Raw genomic sequence first — 9,017 nt, 5'->3', positions numbered from 1 at the left:
GTGGTGTACCTGGGGCTTCTGTTTAGGACTATGCTTCCTCCTCACCGTCACCCAGCCATCCTGTTTCCGTGGCTGCTTGGACCTACGCCTGAGTAGGAACGTGCAGGAGGGACAGGTGAAAAGGCCATGCTGCTAGCTAGTTGGCTACAATCTAAGCTAGCAAATCCCTAAAGACACAGTGAGTGAATACTGTGAACATAAATTAGCGAGTACACAGATACACAGAGCGTGTGCTTTGGATAAAGAACATGAAGATTACATTATAAGTTGTTATGTAAAGTTTGTAATTAACTGGCTACACTGATAAGCTACACAAAACACCGCTATGCGTGTTACATTACTGCACTAAGATCCAACACCAAGTGAAAGCCCCACTTCTACAACCCTGAAGAACACATGAATCCATGAACACTCAGGATCATCCACTATTCAAACAAAAGCTCAGACATAACGCTCGGTGGTGACATCATCACTGATGACCTCCCACTCTTCATCCAGTTTGTCACCGCCTCCATTGTTCTGGGTCATCTCCATGGTGATGGCTGGCTTGTTTTCCAACTTCCTGCTGCAGCAGATGTACATCAGCAGACCAGCAGAGATACAGTATGGACAGAAGGCCAGTAGATAACACAAGAATTTGAACTGAGTATGACTGAGAGAAAGTGGAGGAGGAGGAGTGGAAGAGGCAGTCGGAGGAGGAGAAGGGAGAGCTGTACTGGGATCAGACTCTGCAGGAGAGAGAATTGTGGTTTAGTTAGTGATTAGTCTTTTATCAGGTCTGTAGTTCATGTCTTTAAATAGGAAGTGCTGTCAGTGTGCTGACCTCTGACCCTCAAAAAGCTCTGAGGAGATCTCCAATGTTGACCAATGTCAACCAAACATGAGTAGAAACCTTCATCAGATTTCTGGACATTAGTGATGAGGAGCTCTGATTGATGTTCAGAAACAACACGACTTCCTTTAAAGTAGAATTCAGCTGAATATCTGTGATTATATTCACGACTCAGGAATTTATGTCTGCATCGAAGAGTGACATTACTTCCTGCCCTCACAGGAAGTGCAGGGATCTCCAGGATTGTACCAAACCCTGATCAACAGAGACACACACAGAGTGATGTAAAGACAAAGGTACACCAACAGATCAGAGTCATACAGACACATAGAGACAGGTGGGAGCAGCTTACAGCTTGTTACTGTTACATTGATGGAGACTTCATCGCTCTGCTGTCCAGATGAGTTTTCACAGAAGAAAATCCCATTAAAGGAATCAGACATGTCGAGAACACAGAAAGAATCAAACTTCCTCCAAAAGGCTGAAGCATCTGCTCTGCAGTCCACAGTGTATCCTCTTCCAGTCCTCTTCACCAGCCATCCATCAGCTGTCTCCCCTTCATCATCAACACAACTCAGAGACACAGAAGAAGCGTAATTTTTGAAGATCTGCTGGAGGTTTGGACTGACCTGCAGAGAGACTGAGCACAGACACACAGTAAATGTATTTGTGATCTTTTGGAGTCTCTGATTGTTTTCACTTCATCAACTCACCTGCAGAAACAGCCAGTGCAGACAGCAGCAGCACACACACACCTGCAACAGGACACAGGTCAGTAAAGGTCAGAGGTCACTGAAGGTCAGGTGGATCAGCTGCTTCTTCTTCACGCTCATTTAAAGAAACCAAAAACTCCCAGCATTGATTCATCAACTGTCCTTCAACTGGACCTGGACTCACTCTGGTTCCTCAGTCAGTGGATGGATGGATGATGGGTGGATGATGATGGATGGGTGGATGTAGGAGCTGTGTTTGACTCACCGAGGAGCAGAGAGACAGCTGGAGTCTTCATGTCGTCCGGATGCTGACTGAACATCAGTTTGAGCAGTGAGACACCTTCAGCTTCACCACTTCCTGTTAGCAAGGAAGTAAAATACCATATGTGGCACAAGTCCTTGCATTCTGCATTTAAGTAGAATTACAGATACTTTTGTTAGAAAATACTCCTTAAAGTACTTATGATTCTTGTTTACTCAAGTACAGGGTCAGAAATGTACTCAAGGTATAGAATAGAATAGAATAGAATAGAATAGAATAGAATAGAATAGAATAGAATAGAATAGAATAAACCTTTATTATCCCACAGATGAGAAATTTCGGTGTTCCAGAGCTCTTACAGCACAGGAAAATAAAATATAAAAGGAAGACACAAGGTCCTATAAATATAGGCAGCCAAAGTTCGTATATACAGGTACAGAATATGTATAGAAAAATTGAGAAAATCTACAGAGCTATCTATAAAATGTACAGTAAACAAACAGGCTGGTGAGTAAGATGACCAAAGGAATTTTTTAAACTGCATTATAGAGTCTGACAGCTGCTGTAAGAATGACCTGCGGTAGCGCTCCTTCCTACACTGTGGGTGTAAAAGTCCACTGCTGAACAAGCTGCTCAGGACTCAGGACAAACAAGTTTGAGTCTGAAAAACTGAATATGAAACAAGCAAAGCTCAATACTAAACAATATATAACTTATATAAACGTATATATAACTTAATATTGCACATATGCAAAATCGAAATTCCAATTAAAAAACACATCAGTGGAATTCATTTCTTAAATAAAAATTGTATTTGCAGCCTTCTGAATTAAATTTTATCATTTTATCATTTATCAAATTTTCATCATATTCTCCCACCTGTCCAGAAAGCTCCTGTTTTCTGCCTTTCTTTCTGCCATTTTGGGATAGGTAGCATGGCAATATTTGCATGGTTGCTATGACTATGGTCAACAGAGGAGAGGGTGCTAATGGGTCCTGTCGTGACTGACGTGCCAAAACACCAACAGAGCATTCTGGGAATTGTAGTATTAGCAGTACATGAACTGTATAATACCAGCAGACCAGCTCTAATAGTAATTTTGTATGGCTTCGCGGGCCAAATGTAATTAGGCTACGGGCCAAATTTGGCCCGCGGGCCAGAGTTTGACACCTATGCACTAGCAGATCCATAACTATGAGAGCAAAACTAATCAGTGTGCACATTTCACACAGTTTGCATAATTTTTCTTGCACTCTTTCTCTTTGTGCAGAGTGAGACTATTTCTGGGCACATACACATTAGTAAATGAAGTGAATGAGCGAGTGAGTGTAGGAGCTCGGTTTGACTCAGAGACCGATGGAAACATCAGTCTGAGCCGCCGACAGGACTGCATAGTGAAGTAGTTCTGTCCCCCACCCCGAACACGACAGGGCAATAGATGCTGCAGCTCCTCCTGGTGGATGGTAGAGGAGCTGTCTGTCCCCAAAATTAAAGGTTTCATTTACTTTTAGTCTTTCACTCAGTTGTCATTTTTTACTACATGATTTATTTTCCAGCAGAAAAACAGCAGATCTTAGTTTGCTCAGGTTCAGTCACATCTATCATCACACTGATAAGCACTAAACTGTCTCTGTGTGACTCTGTCTGTCTCTGTTGGTCTCTTACCCTTCCTGTGAAGGTGGGAGTGCTGTCCTCAGCTGCAACTGATTTCTTCTGATTTCTTCATTAATAGAAGTCTTCTTCTATCTGCTTTTTTAATCCAAATCAGAGCTTATCATCACTAATGTGGTGAATGTCTGTACTCGCGTTCTTCAAATTTTCTTTGAAGTTTTGAGGGCCAGAGGCGAGGACACTGACATCACTTCCTGTTTACATCCATGAATTAACCTGTTGACCTGATAATAAACTGATCATTGACTGAGCTATCTTCCTCATCTCTCCTGCAGAGCTGCCTCATACCTCCTCTTCCTCCCCTCCTATCATCCCCGTGTCTGTCTATTCTGCCATCTAGTGGCTTTCTATGTGTACTGAACACAGACTGTTCTGCTAGTGCCCATCTGCTGCAGCAAGAAGACAGAAAACAATGGGCAACTTTAAACCCTTTTAGAGGATGCTTATCAGAGAATTTTTAAAAATTACTCTAGTAAGAGTAACAATAATCATGTATTTTAGTATTATTTTCCTAAGTTTTCTTCTAATGTGCACCTGCAGCAACTCTGAAAATGGATTAGAGGAAAAGGATGGATGATGGATAGATGGATGATGGATAGATGGATGGAGGGATGTGTAACGGAGTTACAAATACATCTGGAAAAACATGCACTTATCTGTTCTTAATTATTATTTTAAGTGTAAATTTTATCATTTTTTTAATTGTGTTTTATTTTGAAAACCAAGAAACCGGATCTCACCCTAGTGTTTAGAAGCTGCTAAGGCTTCCGCTCCTCACAGCGCGCGTTTGCACTGTGAGGGTAAGTTCTGTAATGAAAGGCTCTGGCATTTTTATGGTTTCTGGTGTGAATGTTGTTACATAAGTTGTACATGTCGATGTATATATGTTCATATGATGTTAGAAAGTTTCTGTGTAACCGAAACAAAGGCTGGTTGCTGTTAAACAGTGTTTCTGCCGTATTTATGCTCTTTGGCAGTAAGCTTTTGTCAGCCCCCTAGTGGTTGCTGCGCATAGCAGGAAATGTGTTTGGATTTACTGTTTTTCTGTGCTTTTTGTGATGTTGTTTTACATTGTAGGAGCTACAATTGCTGTACCATCAGAAGACACCTGTTGAGTGTGTTTTATGTCTTCTGCAGGTACGTGAGCTTATTAACAGTCATTTTGTCTGTAAAGCACAAGCAAGTGAAGATGTAATGCGCTATTGTTAATTTGTCCACTAGAGGGCAATGATTAGCCGGTGATACTGTTTACTGAGACTTCTGTAACCTGTTATTTTGTTTTATACGGTTGTGAAATGGATTTTTATTAGTCATAAGATTTCTTTTTGTATACAAGTTCAGTGTGACAGACTGTAAAATGGGAGAAATTATTATTTTCCAATTTTTCTTTATTAAAAAGTTAATTGTAAGTCTGTCAAGACAGCGTGGATTTGCACTGTGAGGGAGATACAATTGCTGGTACCATCAGAAGACACCTGTTGAGTGTGTTTTATGTCTTCTGCAGGAATAAACTGTGAAAAGCCAACCTTTCTGAGCGTCTGTGATTTTTGAAGAGCTGGAAGTGTTACAGATGGACGATGGATAATGGATGGATGGATGATGGATGGATTTTGCCAACGCAGGTTTAAATGTCCAGTGTTGTTGATATCACGATGTTACGGTACAGAGCAATGTTGCTGCCTCACACACATGTTTGTCATTAATAATTAAGACGTGTGTTGCAGCAGATAAAGAGATGTTTCATGATGCTAATCATAACAGATTTAAACACTCTTTACCTGCAACACAGCAAGTTGGAAATTGTTCTGATAATGAGGGATAATTTCAGTGTCTGTTAATTTATATTTTATTCTCTAAAGCTTATCAAAGCCATTAGTTAGTGTAGTTTAATCACCAGAAATTATGAGCTGAAGTTAACTCTCTGAGTAAGTGAGAGAGAATTCCTAACAAACACAATGTGATGAAAGTGGAGCAGAGAAGAAGAAATAGAAAGGTTCACCTTGTTTTCACTGTGGACAGTCTCGGTCGTTAGAGGAAGATTTGAGAAGTTTTGTTTCTCCTCAGAAAGGATTTCATCCAGCGTGGCTAAGGCCAGAACTCATTTACAGCTGAGGTGTTCTCTCTCTCCTGACTAAAAACTCATCAAAGCTGGCAGTAGATATTTAGCAACAGTTTAGATTACATTACTTTAATTTTTTAGTTTTACTTTTTTTATTTTAAATTGTAAAACGATCTGACTGATTTGTGATTATGATCGTCTCTTCTGATTCCATACAGGGCAGCTGTGGCTACAACTGTAGCCTTCACCAGTGTGTGAATGTGAGAGTGAATGAATAGTGGTATTGTAAAGCGCTTTGAGGGGTCCCGAAAAGCGCTATATAAATGCAATCTATTATTATTATTATTATTATTAACTGTTTGAGCTCTTTGCTTAAATAAAATATTGTATCTGCCATTAAAGTCAGTTTTGAGGAGGTTCTTATTGAACTCTGCTATTGCCGGTCCCAAGCCCAGATGAGAAAGGAGGAGGGTTGGGCGTGGGGCTAGCAACCCCACCCTGTAAAAACTCCAACTGCTACGGAAACAGCAAGTGAATCTCATTATCGACTATGGAATATGGAATGTACGGACTCTGTACCAAACAGGTAAATTGGCCCAGCTTCTATGTGAATTTGACTCGTACCATATGGACATCTTGGGCATCTCAGAAATGCGATGGGCAGGAAGCGGGAAGATGGTTAGTGATGGAAAGATGGTGCTCTACTCTGGCCATGCCCAAGACCATGCACGTGGCGTGGGCTTCATCCTCTCGCAACGTGCAACAACATTATTGCTGGCCTGGAAGCCCATTTCAGACCGCCTAATCTTGGCTCGTTTCCAAGCTAGGCATGTGAAAGTCACAATTCTTCAAGTATACGCTCCAACAGAGGAGGCTGACGATACTGACAAGATGGTTTCTATGTGATGCTCCAGGATCCATGATTTGCTGATCGTGGGCGGAGATTTCAACGCGTAAATAAGCAGTAACCGGGACGGCCTGGAATCAGCTATCGGCCCGTTTGGAATTGCAGCAATGACAAATGAAAATGGTGGGCGGCTGATCTCGTTCTGTGTGGCAAACCGGCTGACCATCAAGAACACCTTCTTCGGCCACAATCGGATACACAAGGCGACGTGGAAGGCCCCCGGTGGCGGATATACAAGCGAGATCGACTACATCTGCATATCATCCCGCTGGGCATCCACCATTAGCGATGTTAGAGTGTGGCGTGGAGCCGACATTGACTCTGATCACTACCTGCTAATTGCCAAATGTAAACTTCACCTGAAGAGCCTCCAACCACGACTGCAGCGGCCAAGTCCTTTTAACGTTCAACGCCTAAAAGACGCAAATACGGCAGCGGAATTTCAACTCGAATTGAGAAACCGCTTCCAGCTCCTTGCTGCGGAAGGAAATAACAACAAAAATCCAGATACACTCTGGGATGAGCTAAAAGAGGCTTTGGTCGGTGCAGCAGAATTGAAGATTGGTCACCGACGGGGAGGCTTTAAGGAGCGCTGGATCTCCGACCGTTCATGGGAACTTACAGATCAACGTCGCTTGGCAAAGTCAGTTCGGGACCAGGTGGCCTTTGACTCACCAGCGTGAGAGGGCCATGGCCACCTACCAAGACCTTGCCCGACAGGTCAAACGCAGCTGCCGGCGTGAAAAGCGTGAATGGATCAAAGCTAAAGGCATCGAAGCCCAAGAAGCAGCCGATCGGAACGATACCCGAACCTTATATCGCATTGTACGAGATCTAACTGGGGCTCGTGGTGGCCGCGGTGTTCCAATCCAAGACAAAAATGGACATGTCCTCCTTACTGCAGCTGAACAAGACCAACGATGGGTCGAACACTTCCGCGATACTCTGAACCAACCTGAGCCACCCCAACGGTTCGAGGCCGAAGACCTGGCACCTTCCATGGATCTTCTTCCTGTCGATATTGGACAAATCACCATCACCATCACATCCGACTCCTCAAGAGTGGAAAGGCCGCAGGCCTGGACGAAATCCTCGCCGAAATGCTGAAGCATGATGGACCCCATCTTGAAGCCGCCCTTACAAGACTCCTAAACGCCTGCTGGTCAACATCACATGTACCCGATGATTGGACAAAAGGCACCATCATCAAACTTCCAAAAAAAGGTGATTTGGGTGACTGTAACAACTGGCGGGGCATCATGTTGCTGTCAGTACCCGGGAAAGTGTTTTGCCTCGCTCTTTTGAATCGGCTACGACACGCAGTGAACGAACGATTGCGAGAAGAGCAGGCTGGGTTTCAGAGTGGCCGGTCATGGGTCGAGCAAATCTTCACCCTCTGCATGATCATTGAACAAACATTGGAATACCAAAGGAAAATTTCTATTAATTTCATTGACTTCGAGAAGGCTTTTGACAGCGTCCACCGGCCGACTCTATGGGCTATCCTACGCCTCTATGGGCTATCCTACGCCACTATGGGCTATCCTACGCCACTATGGAGTCCCTCAGCAGTTTGTAGATGCCTTTCGTTGTCTCTACTCCAACTCCCGTTGCTGCGTCCGGACAGATGACGGCTGCACATATTTCTTCAAGACAAGTCCGACAAGGATGCATGCTATCCCCTTTCCTCTTCCTGTTGGTAATTGACTTCATCATGCGACGATCAGTTGACCAAGCTGGCATCGGTGTGCCCTGGCACGAAGCGCGTAATCTCAATGACTTGGACTTCGCAGATGACATCGCCCTGCTGGGCTCGACTCAGGAAGACCTCCAAAAGTTGACCGCGGCCCTGCAGAGGGAGGCGACGAAAGTTGGATTAAGAATCAGCGCCAAAAAAACCAAGGTACTCCGAGTTGGCTATGCACGTGCCCGCATTCCTGTCATGATCAACCAACAACGTGCTGAAGAGGTGGAGAATTTTACATATCTTGGCAGCATCATCTCGAATGACGGGGTCTCTGATCGGGATGTCGACGCCAGAGTAGGGAAGGCAGTTGGTGTCCTGCGACGTCTCCAACCTATTTGGAACTCGACCTCCCTGAATGTAAGGGTCAAGATCAGACTACTGAACTCTATCGTCTTCCCTACTGCACTTTACGCTAGTGAAACCTGGCGCTCAACAAGTGCAATTATTCAACACCTGAACGTGCTTCAACAACGTGGCCTGCGGCGAATCCTGAGAATTTCCTACCGGGACCGAATAACAAATGAGGAGGTCCTACGAAGAGCAGGCACCCGCCCATTAGCCGATGTTGTTGCAGAAAGGCGCTTCCGCTTTGCGGGCCATATTTTACGCCTACCCCCTCATCGCCCAGCTAAGATTGCCATGACATGGCGTCCACGCACTGGCAAGCGAAAGCAAGGCCGACCAAAGACCACATGGCGTCGAACATTCATGGACGATCTGAGAACTGTCGACATTGCCTGGGACGAAGCTGAAGCAGTCGCTGCTGACCGACATCGATGGAGATCACTAGCTGCCCGATGCGCCGCCCGGCGTAGGAGGAACTAA

At 44.2% G+C, this 9,017-nt stretch overlaps 1 protein-coding gene and 1 pseudogene across 2 annotated transcripts; one reads left to right on the top strand and one right to left on the bottom strand.

Moving 5' to 3' along the window:
- Positions 1-6: 6 nt before the first annotated feature.
- LOC102298353 lies at positions 7-4,367 on the bottom strand. Of its 2 annotated transcripts, none has more exons than XM_042225381.1 (6): positions 2,687-4,367; positions 1,811-1,951; positions 1,546-1,587; positions 1,185-1,472; positions 824-1,087; positions 7-728 (listed from the first exon to the last, which is right to left on the bottom strand). In XM_042225381.1, the coding sequence occupies exons 1-6, from the start codon at positions 2,838-2,840 to the stop codon at positions 442-444; spliced, it is 1,176 nt and encodes a 391-aa protein (XP_042081315.1). In that variant the 5' UTR covers positions 2,841-4,367; the 3' UTR covers positions 7-441. The 2 variants fall into 2 exon arrangements, with proteins under 2 accessions (XP_042081315.1, XP_005933683.3); XM_005933621.3 differs by having other exon boundaries at positions 1,811-1,903.
- Positions 4,368-6,054: 1,687 nt separating this feature from the next.
- LOC121815272 lies at positions 6,055-7,912 on the top strand (annotated as a pseudogene).
- The last annotated feature ends 1,105 nt before the right edge of the window (positions 7,913-9,017 follow it).

Source organism: Haplochromis burtoni, unplaced genomic scaffold (assembly GCF_018398535.1).
Source record: "Haplochromis burtoni strain Fernald_Lab_line unplaced genomic scaffold, NCSU_Asbu1 Contig_170, whole genome shotgun sequence".
NCBI classification, from domain to species: Eukaryota; Metazoa; Chordata; class Actinopteri; order Cichliformes; family Cichlidae; genus Haplochromis; species Haplochromis burtoni.
The sequence above is the reverse complement of the archived record's forward strand: the minus strand, read 5'-3'. Positions and strand labels throughout refer to the sequence as shown.